The sequence below is a fragment of the Ptychodera flava genome, chromosome 2, assembly GCF_041260155.1.
Source record: "Ptychodera flava strain L36383 chromosome 2, AS_Pfla_20210202, whole genome shotgun sequence".
NCBI classification, from domain to species: Eukaryota; Metazoa; Hemichordata; class Enteropneusta; family Ptychoderidae; genus Ptychodera; species Ptychodera flava.
Genome location: NC_091929.1, coordinates 5,797,105 through 5,823,312, shown reverse-complemented (window position 1 = coordinate 5,823,312; position 26,208 = coordinate 5,797,105). Strand labels below are relative to the sequence as shown.

The 26,208-nt window shown below is 36.1% G+C and overlaps 1 protein-coding gene across 1 annotated transcript; it reads right to left on the bottom strand.

Moving 5' to 3' along the window:
• Positions 1-226: 226 nt before the first annotated feature.
• Positions 227-25,802, bottom strand: LOC139152064 (uncharacterized). The gene is made up of 16 exons (XM_070725158.1): positions 25,738-25,802; positions 25,423-25,501; positions 21,619-22,209; positions 17,273-17,305; positions 15,313-15,903; positions 11,949-11,981; positions 11,076-11,666; positions 8,762-8,788; positions 7,827-8,417; positions 4,916-4,948; positions 3,601-4,191; positions 3,073-3,141; positions 2,756-2,785; positions 2,268-2,291; positions 1,015-1,257; positions 227-747 (listed from the first exon to the last, which is right to left on the bottom strand). The coding sequence occupies exons 2-16, from the start codon at positions 25,469-25,471 to the stop codon at positions 527-529; spliced, it is 3,717 nt and encodes a 1,238-aa protein (XP_070581259.1). The 5' UTR covers positions 25,472-25,501; positions 25,738-25,802; the 3' UTR covers positions 227-526.
• Positions 25,803-26,208: the final 406 nt, after the last annotated feature.

Genomic DNA, 26,208 nt, shown 5'->3' with positions numbered 1-26,208 from the left:
AGGTTAGCGAGTACAGGCGTTTTCATAAACGATGAGCAGCTACCTATATGTTTTGCGCTCTCCGCAAATAACGTGATGGCTTTCGTTAATCAAGTACTTTTGATCGTCTGCCATGTCTAAGAAGTGCTGATGTGTGCTCACAAAATATTGCGGATGGCATGCGTTATCCGTTTAATGGCTGTTGCAATGGCATTATTGAGGACAAGAAGACAACCGGCTCGCATAATTTTGCTCATTTATGCAATTTATTTACCGTCCTCGATAACATAAAATGTGAAATAGTGGCCTTATCCCAAAAGTCAAACGATGACATAAAATTTCGTACAAGGTACGTAGATTCGTCGTAGTAGAGAAAACGGAAGAGAGATTTTATACTGATGAGACTAATCACTACAGATAATACAATATCAATCTCAATAAAACCGCCACCAAAATCATTATCACCACCACCACCACCACAATCATCATCATCATCATCATCATCATCATCATCATGTGACGTCGATACTATAATTATAGCTTTGCTCTAACCGGCCATGACCTCAAATTCACAAATAGTCAGCATCTGATCCTTATCAATCAGCTGAACACTGACGTATCTTCCTGTCATTGGGGTCTCACATCCACATCTGATAACAATGGGCTGTTCTTTGGACATTTTCCCAAGAACCATTATACCACATACAGGGTTGTCTTCGAAATTTTCGCTGTCACCAACACGGATCTGAGCGTTCTTGATGCGGTGTGCTACATGAACACAACAGAACAGGGGAATTTCCATAATTGAATCGTTGTAAATAATCAATGCCAGGGTAAATTGCATATTTAAGTCACATATTTACACGCCTTCAATTTACATATCTCTACATACATACATACATACATACATACATACATACATACATACATACATACATACATATATGTATGTATGCGTGCATTTATTAATGTTCAACAACGATCAATTCAGACCAAATTTAATACTGCTCAAATGCAGTCCATATGAATACTTACTACAGCAGTCTTGTCGATTGAAGATTCTGACCTCATAAACATCAAACGACGATCCCAAATCTACTTTCCACCAAGGTTCATGTTCTTTGTTAGTCCATGAACAAGATTGACCAGCCTTCAAGTCGCCGTCTGTGTTTCCATCCACTGCTTTTTCAGCTCCACCATCTTTCTTTGGCTTGTCTGAGCTCTGGGTGGCAGGTTTTCCCTGGGCAACATTCGATATTGGCACGGGATACTCACACGCTAAAAATAATTATTTAATGAAGATATATTAAAACTTCAAATTCAAAGGTAGACGGGACATCCAAATACACTAAAAGTGTCTTAGATCAGTGACTAGTGTACCCACTTGCTTTTTATGTCCATTTTTAATTTCTTAGGATGTATCTTTAACCTTCGAACACTCACATATAAAATTCTTACTGTGAGAAAAAGCACAACATGGCAACAGCTATGTGAACAACTGAAATTATATTTAATATTATTTTGTCTTGAAATGCATACCCATTGTGCAATTTTGTATATAGCAAGCTAGGCTGGAAAACTCGTAAGCAAATCGTGTGTTTGAATTTTCGCCACTGCCATCACGATGACGCAGCCTTCCCTTCTTAAGGTTATATCTTGAATGCCTTAAGTTCTTCAAATATATAGTTATAGTACATAAGTTCTAGTTTTGTGACCAACTCTTTGGGTTCGAAGCAGTGGCCGACTGGTTTTGTGTGAGGCCTATCAGCTAGGCGATGTTGCCGTGAGTGTGTGGGGGTTCGAATCCCGTTTGGGTTATAGTAAAAATTTATATTGGATAAGCTTAAATTTAGCGGAAGAACGTGCCAACACAAAACACAACGATACAAACTGCGTCAGTAGACTACGTTACCGACCATCTGGCAAACGTTCTATACCAGTTTGTAAAGCGCATTTCCAAATATGTATTATAACATAATACATTGTTATTTCCTTGCTTGGTATGTTGACATTTTTAATGCGTATTTTCTCCACTTCGCATCATACTTTTTCTTTGGTTCTTAATAGTTAATTCACTCACTTCCGGCAAATTAAAAATGTGTTCGAAAACGTTCTAAAACTACTACTACTACTACTACTACTACTACTACTACTACTACTACTACTACTACTACTACTACTACTACTACTACTACTACTACTACTACTACTACTTCTACACAAACAATCATCAGTATCACTATCATAACTGTTGTCGATATCATAGATAATATTCTAAAAATACTTACGTGGTTGCGTGGGAATGTTTGTGGCTATAAGGAAAGGACACAATATTGATAAAGTATCACTGAATTTTGTCCTGCATAATCTGTTTACAATAAACAAAGATGTATGTATGTATGTATGTATGTATGTATGTATGTATGTATGTATGTATGTATGTATGTATGTATGTATGTATGTATGTGTGTGTGTGTGTGTGTATGTATGTATGTATGTATGTATGTATGTATGTATGTATGTATGTATGTATGTATGTATGTATGTATGTATGTATGTATGTATGTGTGTATGTGTAAACTATTTTACATGGTCAAACAACTTTATCTTCCCAATGTAATGTTGTTTTATATAGTCTAAGAATTTTATTACAGGTAGAATGTTTGTCTTTGATTGAACACAATCATCCAAGAATCTGTAGAATACAAGCTCCAGAAAAATAGATGCTTTTTCATCATCTTAAGTAAATTGAAAAACAAAGTAGTTTCGTACTTACTTTGTATTCCCGAAGTAACTAATTTTAGAGCTGTACATGGGAGAAAGAGCAAATATAAATGAAGGACAGGATTTGGAATGCGTCAGCCGGGCGGACATAATAATTATGATGTGTATATCAATAACGGCAATTGAATAGAACCTACATGAATGCCCTTGGGTACGTCATAGACAAAGGCAATTGTTCTTGGTTTTTTCAGTTCAAATGTAAGAATAATATCTGTAAGTAATTGCTGGGCATTAAGCATATATCTCGTCAAGACATAATACGCTGTATTTACTAGTATAATATACCATTGCAAGTTCCTATGAACTTACTTGTTGGTGCCTCTGTCGGTGCCTCTGTCGGTGCCTCTGTTGGAGGCTCTGTTGGTGGTGTAGGAGTTTCTGCATGAGAAATTTAACACAAGTGTTTGTAATTGACACAATCAATGTACACGACATCAATCATCATCATATGAATACACACATACACACATACATACATACACACACACACACATACATACATACATACATACATACATACATACATACATACATACATACATACATACATACATACATACATTAAATAATAGACATCACTTAATTTCATTGGGGAAAATTACTGGTTGACTTCAATCGTCATTGAAAGCATCGATACCCAATAATTTTTGAACTATACCATTGTTATGATGAACGGAGCTTTGGGGCAACTTGAAAGCATGAACTAATCAACCGACACAGTACGGTTGAATGTAGTGATCGAAGTAAAACAAGTAAATAAAAACCCCATTAAATCCAGGAGCATCTTTTTGCACTTCCCTCTGAAGTACAAAGAAAGTATTTATATCATAATCTCACCGCAAGCACCATCGCTTGTACGAACTACATCGCCACCCATATACAGATCTGAAAGATCCCAAGCAAAGATATCGCCTCCAATAGAACAGTCATTAAAGACTTCTGCTACTTCATCACCACTGAGAGCTCTAGACCATAAGTTGAACCCTGTTATACGGCCAATCAGAGCTTGACTTGCGTCTAAACCCCCTCCAACTTTGTCCTGCTCCTGTCCCAGCATAATACTTCCTCCTCCGGTTATGGATTTACCACTCTGCAATCCTGAACCAGATGTGTATTGGGCACCATTATCATAATATATCCAGTTGCCACCATTTGAGGACCATGAGACACACACGTGATGCCATTGGCCATCGTCAACCTTCAAGTCTGTGGTCTTACTGGTTCCTTTGACGAAGATGTAGAGCCCAGAGGTTCTGTACATGAGGAATTCGTTATCGTGGGTTGAAGCAGCATAAGATACCAGAGTTGCTTTTGCCCCATCAGCACTAGTTTTTACCCAGATACATGAAGTCAGAGCTGCAAGGGCTGGTATTGGTCTCAACACATTCACATATGTATCTGTGCTCGTCAACTCAAGTGTTTGGCCAGCTGTAATGCACGATAAAATGGTAATCGGAAATTAAACTAAAGCTACCTTGAGATTTTGGCGATGAATCTACGGAACGGTTTTTTCCAGGGTGAAAATTGCACTCTTCTCTCAATGTTGACAATTTTCAACATAATAACAATGGTTCGCCTCCTAGTTTCCTCAGAATTTGAGTATAAAAGACTTACCATGCAAATGTACTCTATCGTATTTTGAGATTTCAGAAGGCGATACGTTACTATTATTTTTATAATTTTATTGATGATGACTTCCACAGCCGAGGCATTTATGAAAAACCGTCAGAAAAACACAGATACAGAGTTTAAAACAAAGAGACCTGACAACCAAACTTTCAGAAATACTGAGAAAACAAAGAAAATTTACATGGTCGCAAAATTTTATCTTTGGTCAGTAATAACACCGATATTTCTCATGCTATTGACTGTATTCAATGCATTGGTATCGAGCTTGTAAGGGAAGTAAGAACATTCCTTTTCAATGAAACAGTAAGGACCTTGCATTTGGTAGGATAACCAAGTGTCCGACCGGCTGACGATATCAGACGGCAGCATTAAAGAGTCATTATCAGTATCAATAATACGATACCTCTTATGTCATCAGAAAAAAGTTCCGAGTGTGACGCGATATTATCACATACGTCATCAATTAAAAGAACAAATTTGTTGGAATAGGTGATTGATCCAGAAATGCACCATTGATACGTACCATCTGAAGAATCTGCATATGTCGCAGGTTCATCTAAATAGAGAGAATGAAAACACTGCTATGGTATAATCATACAATTAATCATGAAAAAGAAGTCAACGAGAGACTCGTATCTGAGAAGCTGAGATATGACGCTGTCATTGAAGAGCAAAATAATGTTATTTTCTGATTGGTGACCCTAACTATAGGGTTCATGATTATGTTGAGATCAATGCTCCTAATTTTTTTTTTCATTGTCCCACATACTATGCTTTGATCCGTAATGCTAAAACAGGATCAGGTAGACGAAAATGTAAACAGTTTTTAAAGAAACGAAAACCGGGACGCTCGAGACTAAAAGCGAATTACGGTTGGTTAGTTATTTAACCAAACATAGGGCTTGTTTAGCACCATTTTGCATTTTGCTCCTAAATCTGCTGTATTGAAGTGTTTTTGTTATGTTTTGAATGTAAACAAACACAACGTCAGTAATTGTGTAGTCATATCTATGTTAACACCATAAATATAAACGGCATAATAAACCTAGATAATTATCCTACAGTTGACATAACTGGATCATAATCCTGTAAAAATAATTTTCCGAAAGTTGAAGCTGGCAACTGACATTCACCTCTTGCAGGAAGTCACAACAAGAAATTCTCAAACACCCATCTGTGACGAAGTTAATGTGTGGTTCTTTTACTTCAAAAATACAAAAGCAACAAGGCACTAGGGTTTATTTGTCCGTCAATTGTAAAATACATTTTGGGTGAAGTATTTAGATGATGGTGCTCAATTTTTTACCTCAGCCGTTAAAGGTCCATCAGATATAAGTGTGATGTATATTTTGGTATACTTTTCTCTGTCGAAATTCCAATAATTCAACATTCGCCTGTATATGAAGGTTTTTTGCTCACGTGTTGACACACGTGGGCATATGTCGCAGCGATGTCTGTCTGTCTGTCTGTCTGTGTGTCTGTCTGTCTGTGTACTCAATATCTCAAAAACGGCTCATCAGATCAGAATCAAATCTGGTACATAGATTCAGTTTGCAAATGGCAAGAACTGATTAGTTTTTGGTGGGTATGGCTTGCTTACTTTTTGCTCATTTGCATAATTAATGATTTTAGAAAAACTGATATATATTGACAACGACTGCACACAATTTGATGAGATTCGCTACAAATGTTGATCACACCAAGATATATCAGCTTTGAAAGATATTAAGGGGTGACCTGAAAGATAATTACTAATTTGCATGTTTAATGAAATTTCGTAATTAGGAGTATATATCTGGATTTACTCGATCAAAATTGACAAAACTTGGTATGCATATTGAAGATACTATGATTTAACGTTATTGAAAGTCATTAAGCATTTTTACTTCATCCAAATCCTAATTTGCATATTTAATGACCTTTTGAAATTAAGGCTATATATTTGAAGTTACATGACCAAAATTGATGAAACTTGCTTTGTACATTAAAGATACTATGATAGAATATGATTAAATGTCATTAAGCATTTTTACATCAGCCAATTCCTAATTTGCATATTTTATGAACTTTCCTAATTAGGGATATTTATCTGAATTGACGAGACCAAAGTTGATGAAACTGGCTATGTACATTAAAGATACTATAATAGAACATTATTGACAGTCATTAAGCATTTGAAGTTTAGCAAATTCCTTATTTGCATATTTAATGAACTTTCATAATCAGGGATATTTTTCTGTATTGACAAGACCAAAGTTGACGAAACTTGCTATGTACATTAAAGATACTATGATACGACATTATTGAAAGTCATTAAGCATTTTTACTTCATCCAGCTCCTAATTTGCATATTTAATGAATTTTTGAAATTAGGGATATATTTGAATTTACATGACCAAAATTGATGAAACTTGCTATGTACATTAAAGATACTATTATGTAGGCTAACTTTATTGAAAGGCATTAAGCATTTTTGCTTCAGCCAATTCCTAATTTGTGTATTTAATGAACTTTCCTAATTAGGGATATATACTTGGATTTATTTGATCAAAATTGGCGTAACATGCTATGTACATTGATGATCATACCAGGTTATATCAATATTGGAAGTCATTTCGCATTTAAGTTTTCATGTCAGCTAATTTATAGTTTGAATATCTAATGAGCTTTCAAAGTTTGGAATATATAGTTTGAAGGACTTGACCAAAGGCAATTACACTTGCTATATAAAGTGGTGATACAATGACAGCAGTCAAAGAAATTTATATTTTTTTCAGCTAATTACATATTTCAATACTTAATGACCTATAGAGTTAATCTGTGGTGAATTATGTTCATTATGTTGATCATAATACTTTCAATGAAGTTGCAAACATGTGGCAAAGGTTCAAATTTACACATAACTGCAATATATAATGAAACACGTGAGCATTTACAGTTCATATCTGGTCCATTTTGCAATTAGGCTATAGGTTTGAATTAGCTGAAACACTCCGAACAGTTCAGTGCTAGCTCATTAATGCAAGTGGTTAATTTATTGTTTAATATATTCGTGCTCAGTAACTTAGAAAAACAAAAATATACAAAACATATTCCCCTGTGGATATAATTTACACATTGACCAAAGTAACAAAGAAGTTTGAAAAGAGTCTGAAAAAGCCTTGAGCAAAATCTTGCTGTGCTAGTTTACATCTTTGGATAAAGTTTCTCGGATCAGGTTAATTTTACTTTCCATCAAATGAAGGTAAAACTAGAATGGGTCATCTGTTGTTTACATTGAAATGTCATGATACAATAAGCGACACAGGTTTCAGATATATTCAATAACTGTCTATACCCGAAAATATTATAAAAGTAAATGGTCACTCTCCCTCGGGCACACAGTCACTCGCTTGGGCCTGATATTTTTAAACTAGCGATAAATATGCTCTTACCACAAAAATCTCCGTGAATTTTCGCCACATCGCCTGTTATCTTGAGATCTGCAACATTCCATGCAAAGATATCACCGCCAATGGAACAGTCATTGAAAACAACTGCAACCTCATCACCACTTAGGGCTTTAGACCAAAAATTGAAACCTGTTATACTACCGATGAGAGCTTGCGATGCGTCGAATCCTCCTCCAACGTTGTCCTGGTCCTGTCCCAATATAATCTTTCCTCCCCCGGTTATTGATTTACCGCTCTGCAATCCTGAACCAGATGTGTATTGGGCACCATTATCATAATATATCCAGTTACCGCCGTCAGAGGACCATGTGACACACACGTGATGCCATTGGTCATCGTCAACCTTCAAGCCAGCGGTCACTTTGCTTCCTTTGATGAATATCTTGAGTTCAGCAGCAGGATACATGAGGAATTCATTATCATGGGTTGAAGCAGCGTAGGAAACTAGAGTAGCTTTCGTACCAGGTTCACTGGTTTTCACCCAGATACATGACGTCAAAGCTGAAAGGGCGGGTATTTGTCTTAAGACGCCAACAGATGTATCCGAACTTGTCAACTCAAGTGTTTGGCCAACTGTAAGGATAACATTTCCACAGAAATCAATTTGATGACATGTGAGAAGTAAGACATGTAAGTTTGATATTTGTTAAGAATGATGTGATGCTACAACGACATATATATGATTCATATCATCAAGACCTATCCCCTTTTCAATACTATTAAACATATTTAGAAGATAAGGATACGTGTGTGACTTTGCTTTAGTTTACTTACGTTGAAATCAAACCTTAAAAGTAAGTCTCAGTGATATAAATCCCTCACTGACACACCTAATAAGTGATGTTATGCCGTTTCATGTAAATGAGTCACAAACAGTTTCCATATTTGTTTGCTCAAAATGTCGACTTTTTACTTACCCTGAGGACATTCTATCTCTGGGTTATCTAAAAGGAAAGATTAACAACAAATGATTATTATAATTATTATTAACAACAAATGAAACATACTTGACCAATCATCTGAGATTTTATATTTTTCGAACTTAGCAGTTACTTTGTAAAGAACAAAGAATGAGTATTCATTAATTTGTAGCACCAAGTTTTCGACTAATGCAATGCACTGCCAGCTATATGTAATATTTTTGTCAATTATGGGTAATATTGGAAATATTATAAAATGTTAAATGTTCAACCACCTTGATACTTTGTGAAATCATGATTAAGGCATGCATTAGATAAAAACTCAACCATACATACATACATACATACATACATACATACATACATACATACATACATACATACATACATACATACATACATACATACATACATACATACATACATACATACATACATACATACACGTACAGACAGACAGACAGACAGACAGACAGACATAAAAACACATACGTACATACATACGTAGTCATATATACATATTTTTATTTAATTTTTTCATAGTATTGCTGCAGACATCACGTCTTTTTTCGTTAAATACAGACAGTATGCATTTTAGGCATTCTCTAAAAAGAAAAGCGACCCCTCATGTACAAAAACCTAAGTGGAATATGCTGTTGGGGGAATTGCAAATCGGGCTTACGTTACTTGTCGTGTCTAAATATTGATCTGAAGCTAAATTTTCGATTTGTTTAAGGAACTTGACGGAAATCACAGGAGGATGGCCTATGTTTTTGAAATAATGCTCCATGAAAAATAGTGACCATTCCAAAGCATGTGCATTTGCTCAAAAAAGTTTCCATCCTAAATTGTTATGCGCAAAGCACAGTGACCCTCCCTTTTGTGTGTCACATTCTATATCAATAATGTCTTAATGAAAATATAATTTCTCATTTGACATTGAACTTTCTTACAGATAATCCCATTTGAAACTTTTTTTCAAGTAATTCAATAAAAAATTATCACATTTCATAATAAATAATTCTATCGACTACTTGCAGTACCACTGGCTATTCAAAATCAATTGGGGCAAAAGCTGTAATGTTTACCTTCATTTATAGTTTGGCTTATACAAAGATCACTATGATTGTTTGTAAATTAACTTATTGCAGCCTTTAAGTCACTATTGAACAGCACAGACATATACATGCAGAAATATACCAAGGTTTGTTTAATAATTTAACTCAGACTACCATGAGAGGTGCATTGATATTTTTGGGTGGAATTTAATATCATATTTTTGTTCACATCTGCACTTGCAAAAACACTATCCTCACTGAGAACATTAATCAGTTGCCAAACACTTACAAAAGACCAGACTTCGTTAATTTAGTGCTTTAAAAATATTGATAGTTTTGTCATAGACTCCCAGGTAGAGTGGATCCACATTTACGGTGAAATTCCACACTCAAATTTCTTGTACACATATGCACTTGCAATAACTCTATTCTAGTAGTACATTTTTATCGATTATCCAATGTCTACAAATGTCCAGATATTGCTAGTTTTACATTGGAAAACATTGTTCGTAGTTTTCTCATAGATTCCTAAGTGTAGTGAATCACCATTTGTTATGAAATCTACAAAATCAAATTTCTCGTACACACATGCACGTTTACCTCCCTCTTATCAAACACATAAAAGTAAAGATATCACTTATTTTGTAGGGGGAAATTGTTAATAATTTGCCAATAGACTTCCATGTGTTATGATTTGATGTTTCTGGACGAATCATCAAAGCGGTCATTTCATGACCCTTTAAAAATGCGTGGGCGAAAAATTGCGACCACCCAAAAACTCCGCCCTCCCCCTTTATTTTCTGTCCAGTCCCTTAGCACATACTTAGAAGAATGAGTGCGTTTGTATCTTGTTAACTATTTTAGCCTCTCCAATTGCAATGCTAAAATGAATATGTCGGCAATTATTACTTCTGATTTAATTGCTTATATAAATTTCGATGTTTTAATATGCATTGTAAGTAAAGAGAGCGTAGACATCAATCACTTTGCAAGAACTCCTGGCTAACGTTGCTCCGTTATCGAAAGCATTATCTTATCTAATTTGTCATGATTTACTAAGATTTGGGGCAACGTTAGAGCACTAACGAATCAATCGACATCCTACTGTTGACCCTTCTAAAAACAAACAAACACATAAAACCGATAAAATACCACTTAAACAGGTTTGAAAACCTTTATTGTAAGCTGTCATTTTGTAAGACATGGGCGTCAGATTCTGGTTGAAGTACTAAGAAAGTATGTAATAAACTCACCGCAAACACCATCGCATCTACGAACTACATCACCACCGGTATAAAGATCTGAAACACCCCAAGCAAAGACATCGCCACCAATGGAACAGTCATTAAAGACTTCTGCCACTTCATCACCGCTGAGAGCTCTAGACCATAAGTTGAACCCTGTTATACTACCAAGCAGAGCTTGACTTGCGTCTAAATCCCCTCCAACGCTGTCCTGCTCTTGCCCCAGCAGAATACTTCCTTCTCCGGTTATGGTTTTACCACTCTGCAATCCTGAACCCGATGTGTATTGGGCACCATTATCATAGTATATCCAGTTGCCGCCATTGGAGGACCATGTGACACACACGTGATGCCATTGGCCATCGTTAACCTTCAAGTCAGTGGTCTTTTTGGTTCCTTTGACGAAGATCTTGAGCCCAGAGGTTGTGTACATGAGGAATTCGTTATCGTGGGTTGAAGCAGCATAAGATACCAGAGTAGCTTTTGCCCCATCAGCAATGGTTTTCACCCAGATACAAGACGTCAAAGCTGAAAGGGCTGGTATTGTTTTCAGCACACTCACATATGTATCAGTGCTAATTAACTCAAGTGTTTGGCCAGCTGCAATTATAGAAGCATTGATAGAAGACGTACGAATATTTAAATATATTAGAAGACGCTGTTTCTGATACATTTTTAACATATTCTTCCCAATTATAATTGCAATCTTGCTCAATGGTGAATATTTTCCAACGATAGAGACGGTTGAGAGGTTTTAGTTTCCAAAGAGTTTGAATAAGGAAGACTTATCTTGCGGAACTAACTAGTACTGGTGCTTGGAATATTAACAGACGATAAGTATTTGTATTTTGATTCATCGCTAAAGTTGACGACATTACATACCTTCCTCAGATTCCTTGTCTGTGGCTGGCTCATCTGCAAAGCAAGTAATGATGCAGTGACGTTAAAAAAGAAGTACAAGAGAAGTCGCAAAAAGTATGATATTTATGACTCCAGGAAAACCGTGGTAAATGAAGATCCAATCTTTCAACTGCATTAGCTTATCTTTGACCCAGGCCACAACAGTCAACAGTCTTGAAGGGAGGAGGACAAATATTTGATCATTATAAACAATGGATTATATAAAAAGTGCTGAGCTCGTAACATCAATTAAGTACATATTTTGTAATCATTTTTCGTATAAGGACTATGTGACTGTCAATTTTAATTATCTCTCAGAAATTGGTCAAAACCCTTTCCACGTACAAATGCTGCGGTGTTTTCTTTTGAAATTAGAGCCAACGATTGACAACATAATGATCTGGGAAAGTTGGACTCTGAATATTTTACCCACCCTTGCTTTTTGTTACAGACTCCGAATGGTGTTACACCGAGGATCAATCTCCAGCCAGATAAATTGTGGCGTCATAGAAAAGAGTCAAAAGCTTCAAACCGTGACGAAAATTGCAGACACACATTGCGAGATATATAAAACAGTTTTTAATCATACAAATTCAAATCAGAAACAACAAGGCTTGTGCAGGGAAGGAAAAAAGCCGATGTGTGAGAGGTTATTCAAATTTGTTGTCATTCGATTCACATGTAAATAATATCAGTGGACCCAATGGCAAAAATTGGGACAAGGGCTTGCAGTGTATTCTGCGGCCGTCCCCGCACGAGCGTCTAAGACAACGTAATACTCTGATTATGCCATGCTTGCAGTCTCTTAATGGGGTTCTGGTATTACTACGTGCGTTACTACTGAATAAAAACAACTAAAATACGATGCCTGGAATACCGCGCTTCGTTGTATGAAGTTTGGTGCAATAATATGTATCAAGTTCTGATTCTCGTAATCAGATTAATGTACCATGATGTAATCGAAATCTAATTGCTAATGCGCCACATTGTCTGTTCTGGTTCTGTTTAGACCTAATAGTCAGAATACTTTTATAGCTCAAAGCCATCAAACGATATGGTTCACCCGTTTGTTCACACAGGTAATCGAGGGGCATGTAAGATAAATGAATGTCGACAATCACCTAAATGTTACCTTTCGTGGGGCTTTTAGACCAATAGTCCATTCTGTGTAAATTTTATGTATTTTTCAATAATTTTCTTTTGCCTTCGAACACTTTCTTTTTCGTCATGGTTCAAAATTATGATTATCTGCGTATGTTTTGACTGTAAAGCAGCCGGTATATGTGTGCCACGAGCAATGTTGTCCTTGACTTGCCCTTCCATCAATTACAAGGATTAATCTGTCAAATACCATTATATATTGTATAGTACATTATTTTGGCAGGGTGAATATTTTGTTTCAAATACACTTCGGTGAACCATGAGATGCTGTGCTTGAACACATGAAATGTAAATATTATTAAAATGGCATCCATTTTGACCAAAATCAATCTTTCATGAGTAAATTATATTAAAGGACCCCATGGCAAGAATTGGGACGAGGGCGTGCAGTGTATTCTGCGGCCGTCCCCTCGCTGATCTTTCAATTTTATTTTTAACAATAATCGTTGAGTTATTAAACGGAGGTACTTGTTAGGCCTACATAGTTTTGTAACAAAACAGATTTTCCATCCTTGCAATTATTCATTACTAGTTCAGTAACATTTCAGGGTTCCTGTAATAGAATTTGCCTATAATGTTGCGAGGCTAAATTTAGGCTCAAATCGCTTTTTCGAAATGCCCAATAAAGTGGGAGAAATTAGGGGACCCGTTAGTTGTCCAATGTTTTATCGTTAGGAAATTGTAGAATTCGCCAATGGAGGACACACTGACTGTCGAGCGAGGCATTGTGCACAGGAAAAATGCCGAATGGGTGTAAAGAGATGCACAACGGCAGTCCTAAACTATAACAAGACTAGTAAATGACAACACGCGAGCTGGATATTTTTTATTTAGGCATTAACAAGCACCATTTTTTAAACTTAGAGGAGAGCATTTTAACATGAAAAGTTGTAGTGTTTATGCTAACAAGGCTACAGTAAGTGACCGTGTAACTGTAGTTGACACTTGTTGACAATTTAGGGCCTGTACCTGCATAATTTAATGTAAATATACATCTCGAACCAACATATGAACTTTTAAACATATGAAAACGATACCCTAGGATATATCACCGATTCAAAGGAAAGGAAAGTAACAACACCAGTGTCAGTACCACTTTTCATTAGTCATATTAACAGAATGTCATAATTACGAGTTTTGCATTGTAACATGACACATTTTGTAGATTGTCGCCGATGATTATCCTAACTCCTATCGACTCAAGAACTAAATTTGTCTCAGACCCTGCACTCATTTGCTCCGTCGTCCGTTCTATTGACTCACAATGTTTTAGATAGTCAAAATCACGGGTATGGTAGCAGCTAATATTGTCTAACATTGTCACAAAACAAATTCTGCGTCATGCATAGTGACATCATAAAATGATGCTGAAATAACTGTCCATTCTAATTTCTTTCTTTCCAATCTAGGTTGCAAGCAATGTTTATTTTGTCAAATCCATCTATATCATTCCATAGCACGTTTCATTTCTTAAAGTTTTCTACACGAACAACATACGTTTTGAAAGTTTTAAATACATCTATGTAACTTCTCTGTACTCTTAATTGAGCGAATAGCACTTTAATCGTGCCATTAACAAGCATCGATGAAATAACCATATTATCAGAGTGCTTCTTTTCAGCATATTTAACCTGCTAAACAACATTGAATGTGAAAGGAAAATGTGACAGTACATGTGGTTTACTCTTGGAATCAAAATATTCTGCAAACTATAGATGCGATGACGTACTTAGAAAATCGACTGATAGGGCGTTCAAAAACCTTTGTATGGTAGATAAGACGATATTGTTTCTGAAAACAACACACTTTCAACCCGAAATATGAATGACTGTATTTCTTTTTACTTGATAAAGCAAATGATCAGCGCAACATTAATGGATATACATCTAACCAAGCGAAAGTGACATAGCATGCTATTATTTTACTTTCTCATCACAGGCAGCAATTACTATAATTTTCCATAAGTTGTTCAGGATGATGCTCGTGAGCACTCTAAAAGGAAAATATTCGGACGCTCCAGATAATATATTTTCTTTGAAATGAAATTGGTATTGATGAAGACTTGATGTCAAACTTTCACGACTCAGTAATGGCAACTTATAATGGTGATGTTTTTCATTGTAAACCGAGATTCATTATTATTGCTGCATATAGATTATTGTACAAGTGATTAGTATAAGCTTACCACAAAAGTCCCCACTGGTTTCTGTTACATCGCCTGTTATTTCGAGATCTGCAACATTCCATGCAAAGATATCACCCCCGATGGAACAGTCACTGAAGACCGCTGCAACCTCATCACCACTAAGGGCTTTAGACCAAAAATTGAAACCTGTTATACTGCCAATGAGAGCTTGCGATGCGTCGAATCCTCCTCCAACGTTGTCCTGGTCCTGTCCCAGTATGATCTTTCCTCCCCCAGTTATGGATTTACCGCTCTGCAATCCTGAACCAGATGTGTATTCGGCACCATTATCATAATATACCCAGTTGCCGCCATTTGAGGACCATGTGACACACACGTGATGCCATTGGTCATCGTCAACCTTCAAGCCAGCGGTCACTTTGCTTCCTTTGATGAATATCTTGAGTTCAGCAGCAGGATACATGAGGAATTCATTATCATGGGTTGAAGCAGCGTAGGAGACAAGAGAAGCTTTTGTTCCAGGTTCACTGGTTTTCACCCAGATACATGACGTCAAAGCTGATAGTTGTGGTATTTGTCCTAACACGCCCACATATGTATCCGAACTTGTCAACTCAAGAGTTTGTCCGGCTGTAATGAAATAAATTCAATGCCATTATTAGCTCCATTTTGCCAAGGAAGGATCAGGTGATGCCCATATATGAAACGCATGGATAGTATCATCCGTAGTCCATTAGATTCTTGGGAAATCTGCCTGATGACACCAATAACAAGGCACAGTTACTCCACAAATGTCGAGTGAACGTGGACAAGGGTAGAGGAGAAGGCAGATTTCAGTTGTAACTTGTGTACAATACATATACGATAATGTTACCTTAGCATTCTTTATCCTAAATTGGATAGTTTGTTCAGAGCAGTAAGAAATGCGGTTACAATACTGAGGCATTAACCTGTATTATACAACCACACATGCATAGAGCCACACCGGAACATTCGACAGAGGATGAACTGGCCAAGGAAGCTACCTGATCGACGGAGAAGGTCAAGATAAGTAACCAGAAGTGCCAACATTTGAGTCATTGACTGCACAGAATATGGTATGTCAGATTGCAATTGAAAGCAGCGTTTTATCTAAATTAATCGCTCTCTCTTCTGAAGCCAAGGTATTGATTGAAAGTGAATATTGTAGGATTCAGCAATGTGCAAAGCAATAAGTAAAAACATGTTATGTAATTTCATGTAAATAAATACTTCACTGATCGTGCACTATATACGATGACAAGATACGTTGCCAACAGCAAGGTCAAATGGTTGTTGATCAATTGACCTCCGCGTCTCTTCATATTTTTAGAGAGAAACAGACAGACAGAGACAGACAGACAGACAGATACATAGATAGATACATTTATGCATACACAGATAATAAGTCTAAATTGTGGGCCTAGGCGATGATAAAATATCCTGAGTCTTTGTGGCGATAGCATGTGGTGTTGTCACATGGTGTTGTCACACAGCGAATCCTCTATTCGCCGTTGCTTTCAAAAGAAAAGACTTGATCACTCAAGATGGAAGTTGAGTGGGACGGACGGATATTTGAAAGGATATTACATAAGCATGTATAAGTGTAAGTCTATGTCCTTCCGGACGATGCTAAGTAAATATCTCGGCACTGACATATTTATGAGTACTATACTGAAGTGTTTAGCCAGCTACAATTATGACGTGAGCATTGATTTAAGACGTGTGATATTTTAAATCTATTATGAGACGCAATTTTTTATACATTTATGGCACACATTTCCCAAATTGTAAACGCAATCTTGCTCAATAATGAATACTTTTCAACGATAGAGACGTTTGGGCGATTTGTGTCTAGTATTCCAAGAGTTTTAGTATGGAAGACATCCTGCAAAAAAAATACTTTTTCATGGTTTTGGGGAATACAAAAAGAAGATTAGTATTTGTATTTTGATTCATCGTTTAAACAGTTACTACATACCTTCCTCGGATTCCTCCTGTGTGCCTGGCCCATCTGGATAGCAAGCGATGATGCAGTGACGTTGAATAGAAGTACAAGAAAAGTCGATATTTATGACTCTGGTAAAATCGTGGTAAATGAAGAGCCAATCTTTCAATTGTATCAGCTTATTTTTGATCCAGGAAACAAAAGTCAACAGTCTTGAAGAGAGCAGGACAAATATTTGACCATTCAGAACAATTACTTCTGTGCAAAATGCTGAGGTCGTAACACAAATTAAATATATACTTCGTAATCATTATTAATAAAAAGATCATGTGACAGTCAATTTTAATAAGCTATATGAAATTGGTCAAAACCCTTTCCACGTACAAATGATGTGGTGATTTCTCTCGAAATTAGCACCAACGATTGACAACATAATGATCTGGGAAAGTGTGTTTCAGAATATTTTACCCACCCTTGCTTTTTGTCACAGACTCTGAATGGTGTTACTCCGAGGATCAATCTCCAGCCAGATAAAGTGTGGCATCATAGAAAAGAAACGAAAAGCCTCAAACCGTGATGGACGATGCAGACACACTTTGCGAGATGTATAAAACAGTTTTTAATCGATCAAATTTAAATCGGAGCAACGCAGCTTGAGTAGGGAAAGAAAAAAGCTGATGTGTGAGAGGTTATTCAAATTTGCTGTCATTCGATTGATATGTAGATAATATTAGAGGACCCCGCTGCAAGACTGTACAAGCACACCTTATTCTGGGTATTGAGACGAATGCTTGCGATGTATTTGGTGGTCGTCCCCGCACGAGCGCTAGCTTGCGCTATGATGACAGAATACTCTGATTACGGAATACTTGAAATTTTGCCATGTACTTTCGGTATTACTTCGCACGTTATTACTGAACGAACACTGCAAAAACGATCCCTGCAATGCCTCGTTTCACTGTACAAAGTTTGATGGAAAATTACGTATCGAGTTCCGATTTTCGTAATCGGATTTGATGTAGGATGAGGTTAACGAATCCTCGTTGGCTAATGCACCGCACTCTTGGTTCTGATTTTATTTGGACCGAAGAGTCGGGATATTTTCATAGCACAAAGTCATCAAACGATACTCCTGTTTGTTCACACAGGTAATCGAGGGGCGTATAATATAAATGATTGAAGACAATCGCCTAAATATTACCTTTCGTTGGTCAATAGTCTATTCTGTGTTAATTTTATGTATTTTTAATACTTTTCTTTTACCTTCAATACTTTCTTCCTGCAGATAAGTTTTTCTTGTCATAGTTCAAAATTTTGAACATATGCGTTTGTTTTGTCTGAACACGATTGGAACTATTTTGGGGTAATTGGATCTTCATATTTTTCAAATTTCTCACAAATCTTAGGTGCCCTATAGCTGAATGTCTCAATATTACAAATTTCTCACAAAACAAGTGTGTAACGTAAAAAGAAAAGCAGGTTAGCTTACATTTACAGATTTTAAAGATATTACTTCACCATCCAATCATCCCAAATTAGTTCCAATCGTGTTTCTGGTAAATGCAGCCGGTATGTATGCCACGAGCTATGTTATCCTTGACTTGTCATTTCCATCTATGTCAAGGATCAATTTATCAAAGTACCATTGCACATTGTGTAATTCATTATTTCAAATACACTCTTGGGAACCATGAGATATTTTACGTGAACATATATATTGAACATAGTACAAAATGATAACTATTTTGACCAAAATTTGCTCTCCTACTTAACTTCCCTTTTCATTTTAACAATAATCGTTGAATTATTAAACGGAAATGCAGAGAGATATATTTTTGTAACAAAATAGATTTTCCATCATTGAAATTATACATTACTAGTTAAGAAACGTTGCAGGGTGCTTGTAATAGAGATTACCTTTAATTTTCCAAAACCGAATGAAACAAATGTTGTAGTACAAAGTTTAGGCTGAAATCACAATTTCGAAATGATTAATAGAATTAAATGACTATTAAATGTTCTGTTTTTTTCACGATAGGAAAATGTAGAATTCGCAAATAGACGCGACGCTCTGCTGTGTGAAGCACTGAGCATTGTCAAATTAATGAAGGGTCATTTGCATATTTAATGAATTTTGTAATTAGTGATATAACTCCGAAATTAAAGCATTAAAGTTGATAGAATCTTCTACAGATAATGAACTGATAGATATCTGATTTTTCTGTGAATCACTTAGCAGTATCAAGTTCATTAATGTATCTTTGCATATATTATAAACTTTGTAATTACTAACACACCTCCGAAATTACAGCACCAAATTGGATAAAACCTGCTGCAGATATTGACTCTTCTGTGAAGCATTTAGCAGTGTAAACTTAATTCATGGTTCTTTTGCATATATATATATATATATATATGTATAATGATAATAATAATAATGATAATATACCTACGAAATTACAACACAAAATTTGATGAAAATTGCTTCATATATTAATATGGTAAATGTCTGATTGTGCTGTGAGGCATGTAGCTGTGTCACATTAAGAAATGTCTCATTTGCATATGTCATGAATTTTTGCAATTAGTATTTGACTCCGAAACTATTGTGATGTAGCCACTCGATAATTAATATTATATGATATTTTATGACTTGAATTTAGTTTGTATGACTGACAATGAATGACCGACAGTGACCTATAGTAACCCCTTCTGCACGTGGTGCATCGTGAGAACGACTCCCTTGTTTATTTTCGTGACCTTTGATGTAACCGTTCATCCGTCTTTAGTGAACGTATTGTTTTAACAACAGCTTAAGTCATTAACAGCGACCGGACACTTTAGAGCTGGACCTCCTGCGTTATGTTGACAGATGTACTGATGACAGCGACCTTCCTGTCCTTTGCACGTATGCCGACTGTCTTTAGTTAATTCTTTAGATAATGATAGACGCATACCAAAGTCATGACAAAGCAAGATATTCACCAAATATAAACTCTGCATTTTAGTGTTTTAAGGTAGAACCTGTAGAACCTGTAGAACCTGTAGAGAACCTGTTGCGACGCTCGAGACGACACTGACTGTGACTGATGCCTATTATTAGACTAGTGTGAGACATAAAGGTTTTATCGTGTAACTTTATGTTACTCAGCTGAATAAAGTGCTACGACTTAGAGTGTATTTCGGTGTATCGTTGCCGTCTCTTATACGTCTACTGCCCTGACGCCTCTACGCCACAGAGTGCACGTTCCCCGACAATAGCTATATCACAACCACGCTACGTGACACTATTTTACCAAACTACAAGGAAGCTGCTACAGAAATTAATCTGACTTATATCTTACTCTTCTGTGCCGCTTTTAGCTGTGTCAATTAAGAGCTTATTTGCAAATTTTATTGACCTTTTGTAATTAGTAACTGTACCAGATCTGTATACACTTACTACATTTATAAAGGTGACAGATATCGGGCCTATACTGAGAAATATTAACAAGTGTAATGTAAATGAATTGCTAAACTACGGTGATTTTATTGAAAGTTGCTGAACGTGTTTTCACCCGATTTAAAATATCCTTCATGTTTCCTTCCTGTTCAAAATCAAAATGACAGCAGTCAATGAAATGAAGCAACTTTATTTCAGCTAATTACATATTTGTATACTAATTGACCTTGGAATTAATTTGTGGTGAATATTGTTCATGATGTTGATCATAACACTTTCACGTGGCAATTATTTGGCAAAAGTTTAAAGTTACAGGCAATTGCAATATATACTGAAAAACTTGAGCATTATCAATTAATAACCGGTAAATTAAGGTATATAAAGATAGATGTGTAAGGGAAAATATAAAAATTCAAGTGATTTACTTTATTCTTGCAATGTAAAAAATCAAGCTAACTTGAGAGGCGATTTACTTGATAATCGACTGATAGGGCGTTCAAACACCTTTGTATGGTAGGTACGACGATACTGTTTCTGGAAACAACATACATTGAACCAAAATAATGAATGACTGCATTCATTTTTACTTGATAAGTAAATGATTAGTACTACTTTTGATTATTTACATATCCGACCAATGGGGATTGCTACTATTTTACATTAACTTATCACATGCACCAAATACTATAATTTTCCATGAGTTTTTTTCCGGATGACTCTCAAGAATGGAAAGAAGTACAAAGAGTAGAAAGAAAATGTACAAACGGGCCAGGTAAAAATTTCCTTTGAAATGACATCGTTATCAAAGGAGGAGCCTTGATGTCGTATTTGAAAAACTTGGTAATTACAACTTTCAATGGTGATGTCTTTCATCGTTACCTGAGATTCATTGTTATTTCTGCATATAGATTATCGTAAAAGTGATTAATAAGCTTACCACAAAAGTCTCCACTGGTTTCTGTTACATCGCCTGTTATTTCGAGATCTGCAACGTTCCATGCAAATATATCACCCCTGATAGAACAGTCACTGAAGACCGCTGCAACCTCATCACCACTAAGGGCTTTAGACCAAAAATTGAAACCTGTTATACTGCCAATGAAAGCTTGCGATGCGTCGAATCCTCCTCCAACGTTGTCCTGGTCCTGTCCCAGTATAATCTTTCCTCCCCCAGTAATGGCTTTACCGCTCTGCAATCCTGAACCCGATGTGATTTGGTCACCGTTATCATAATATATCCAGTTACCACCGTCAGAAGACCATGTGACACACACGTGATGCCATTGATCATCGTCAACCTTCAAGCCAGCAGCCACTTTGGTTCCTTTGACGAAGATCATGAGACTGGCAGCAGGATACATGAGGAATTCATTATCATGGGTTGAAGCAGCGTAGGAGACAAGAGAAGCTTTTGTTCCAGGTTCACTGGTTTTCACCCAGATACATGACGTCAAAGCTGATAGTTGTGGTATTTGTCCTAACACGCCCACATATGTATCCGAACTTGTCAACTCAAGTGTTGTTCCAGCTGTAATGAAGTGAAGTCATCGCTATTATAAGCTCCCAAAATGAAGGATCAGTTGATGTCCATACATGGAGCGCATGGATAATATCATCCGTTATTTATTTGATTCTTGGGAAATCTGCCTAATGACGCCAATAACAAGGCTCAGTAACTCCACAAATGTCGAGGGACCGTGGACAAGGGTAGAGGATAAGGGGGCTTTCAGTTGTAACTTGTAATACAAAGATGTTACCTTAGTATTTTTATCCTAAGGCTGCGTTCAAAAAAATGGTGGGGGGGGGGGCTGGAGGAATTCAGGGGGGATTCGAAAATTTTTTGGGTAGTCGACGGGGGACTTGAAAGTTTTGCTCTGCCTATAGGGGGACCTGAAAATTTATTGATTCCCAACATTTTGATGTCGTCCAGTGGTTCTAATGTTAGTAATAATTTAACAAAATCTAGAACTGTTTTGTCCCATTTTATGTCTTTAATCTCCAAAAATCTAAAAACATATGAATGCCATTAAATTTTTGTTAAACAAGTTGGCCTTGTATGGGCAGGAGCTGCAACTGTTGATAATTTTTCAATATTTCTATGCAATGTATCAAACACAGTTTCTTGGTGTCTCTCTACAGCATGATGAAAAACTCAATATTCAATTTGTCAACAAAGCCCATTTGTCTAAACATTGGTGATAATTGACTGATACAAATGCACGGTACACGTAGGGTGTGTTGGCAAGCTGAATACTTGACAGCTCAACATGCTGTAGGGAGTAGAACAAGAACGCAATTATATAAACTGAACAAAACTATTGTCAAAATAAAAAGTTAATACAACTACTGCCCTGTTACTACATACTGGCAGTGACAGTGATACATGTAGCTCTGACTCTGATGTAGTTTTAGAAGAATTTATGTCATAGGACACTCAATTGACAGTGAAACATACATCTACTTGTACACAAGATCCAGCCAGAGAGCAACACATAGAAGACTAGGGGACTAACAGTTACCATGGATTTTTGAATTCTGGCATATGAGAACAATCAAATAATAGAGAAAAAAGATGGGGTCACCATATACTTGATCTTATACAAATGTACGATGAAAAGTCAGTTTTTCTAAAATCACTTAAAACCAATATAGAAAACCATTCATTTCAAGTTCATGCAGTGAATGAAGTTTTTACATCTCATTGTCCAATAACACAAAAGTAAAACTTTGAACAGTAAAGACTCTAATTTAAATGGAAAAATGTGTGACTGATGGAAATCATTTATTTTTTATCACATTTGCCATTATTACACCAAAAATTTCTGAGATTAAAACATTAATTTCATGGAATATTTTAACCATCCAGTATTGTCAATTTTGTAAAACATTTATAAGTGGCATTAAGTTGTATATGTCTTGTACTTTTGAAAAAAAAATTCGTTAGGTCACTGTGCTCATGTTTTCACGATTTGGTTAAATGTAGCTAGGAATACACAATTTTCGTACTCTCTCATGATTGTTATTTTGTGTGCTTTTCAGCTGATGCCATTGACCTGGCCAGAGTTGGATAAACTCAAGTCGGCTTAGACTGAGAAATCCAAAAAGTCCACTGATGCTTTTAAAAATGAATCAAATTTAAAAACTTTCCATAGGTATATGGCTTTACAACCTGCTTATAAGAGGTAGTGTTGAACATCTGCATGCAGAACAACACATTACATGTTTATTTTTACTCTGCGTAAATTCCTAATAAATATGCGGCTATATGGTAATTGTGGGGGGGGGGGACTTGAATATTTTTGAGGGTATTGAGGGGAGACTTGAAAAGTTTTGAGGGTATTGAGGGGGGATCTGAAAAAAATATTTCAATCGCGATTCCTCCAGCCCCCCTAACGATTTTTGAACGTAGCCTAAATTGGACAATTTTGTTGACAGCAGTAAGAAGCCCAGTTACAATATAGAGGCATTAACTTGTATAAAACAACCGCACCAGCAAAATGAAACATTCGCAACAGGATGAACTGGTCAAGAAAGCTACCTGACCGACGTAGTAGGTCAAGATATATGACTAGAGAACCAACGCTTGAGTCATTGACTGCACAGAATATGGTATGTCAAATTGCAATTAGACAGACAGAGGGGAGAGATTGGTACATTGATGCATAGGTAGATAAGTACATAGGTAAATAGATAGATCACTATTAGGAAATATTGCGAGAAAATAGCGAAATATTGACACTTTCTTGCTTTTTTGCGAGAATACTGTGAGATTTCATTTTTTCGCACTCAATGAGGAGAATTTATAACCTCGGCTCGAATCTGCGAGAACAAAATTCTCGCAAAATTCTGGCAATCAAACAGCGAGACTTTGATTTTCTCGCTGTCTATCTGCGGGATAAAAATTCAAGCAAAACAAACTCTTACTGGTTTATATCGAGAATTTTGTTTGAGTGCGAAAAAATGAAATATCGTAGCATTCTCGGACAAAGCGAGAAAGTGTCCATTGTCGCTATTTTCTTATTTTTACAGTGCACATAACAGTTTAATTATGGCCCAGGCGAGTATAAGTGTCACTTCAGATGGAGGGTGAGTGAGACAAGCGGACATGCAAAAGGACAGAGCTATACTGTAAGCATGTCTAAGCATTAGTCTATATCCTTTTGGACAATGCCTATTAGGAGAATTTACTTGCGCTGAAAGTTCACGTGCTATTTAAAAAATAAATGAGCCTAAAATGAAATGATGAAATGAAACCATGATTTCTATTATGATTATTCCTTTCGTACTGATTAATGGCTTCATTCTAAGTTTGAACAATCATTTTTTATTCAGGTATTTGCGAGTTTTAATGAATGAAACGTTTCATTATCTTTTCCCTTAATCAACCTTATTCAAAGTAGCGTAATGCGTCTATCAATACTGAGTGCACTCATTTAAGTCAAAAAAGAATTTATTGCAAGTTATAACTTAAATCTGTATCCCAAATGGAATGGATACTTTTGTGAAGATCCACTATGCATACGGTGTAGACCTTTGAACAGAGGGTACTTTAAAGTGATAGCTTCTTAAATTTACATAATATTCTAGCCTTTTAAAATTTATCGATCTACAGATACTTGTAGCATGATGTATTCTCAAACAAATTGACAGAATACTCTAAGTCTTTAAAAATAGTACGATGCAGAAAATAAAACATGCGGGCCTATTAACCAAGTGATATAATGATATTTGGAAAACCTACCTGTGAACGGAATTACAACAGATACGACCAGAAACATAAACCATCGCATACTGACGTCTTGTTCTAGTGAGACTGTGTTCTAATGGTGATTCCAAAGTGTCAGTGCATTGCAAGAAAGGAAAGGCACATTAAATATTTAATCATTCACAAAGAAGCCAGTGCACGCAATGCTTTTCATAAAACATGATTGTATATTTTGGACATTAAAGTATCCAATGTAAATTTGAGAAAAAATGTTTCGGCTGATCCTGCTGTTTTTCAAAATGAATTTCTATAAATTAAGTGACAAACTATGCATGCCAAACAAATACTTACTTTGCTGCGTATGGTGACTTTGCCACTAGACCTGGGGTCTGTGTTTTCTATCAAATGTTTTTCTGCTATATATAAAGCTGGTATTTTTTCAATTCATTGATATGCAAAAACAAGAACGAATGCAGAGCATGCCTATTGCTTTGCACGGCCCACTATTTGTGATCCCTTGATTTAATTCGTGTATATTTATAAAGCGTTGTGTCAATCATTTACATTTTTCACGAAATGAGTCACAGACTTTAATGTAAAAATGTATATCGTCAGAAAAAATGTAAAACAACTAACAATGCAAAATCATTACAGTTTATTTGAATTTCTCTTCGTTCCTGAAATTTGACATTATGGTCTATACTGTCATAAAATTTAGTTTTTGTGACTGTATCTGTACTAACAATGACAGTATTGACTGGTTAGTAACTCTACGCTGCCCTCTGTGATTAAAAAACCACCCAAATTTGAAAACAAGTTTGT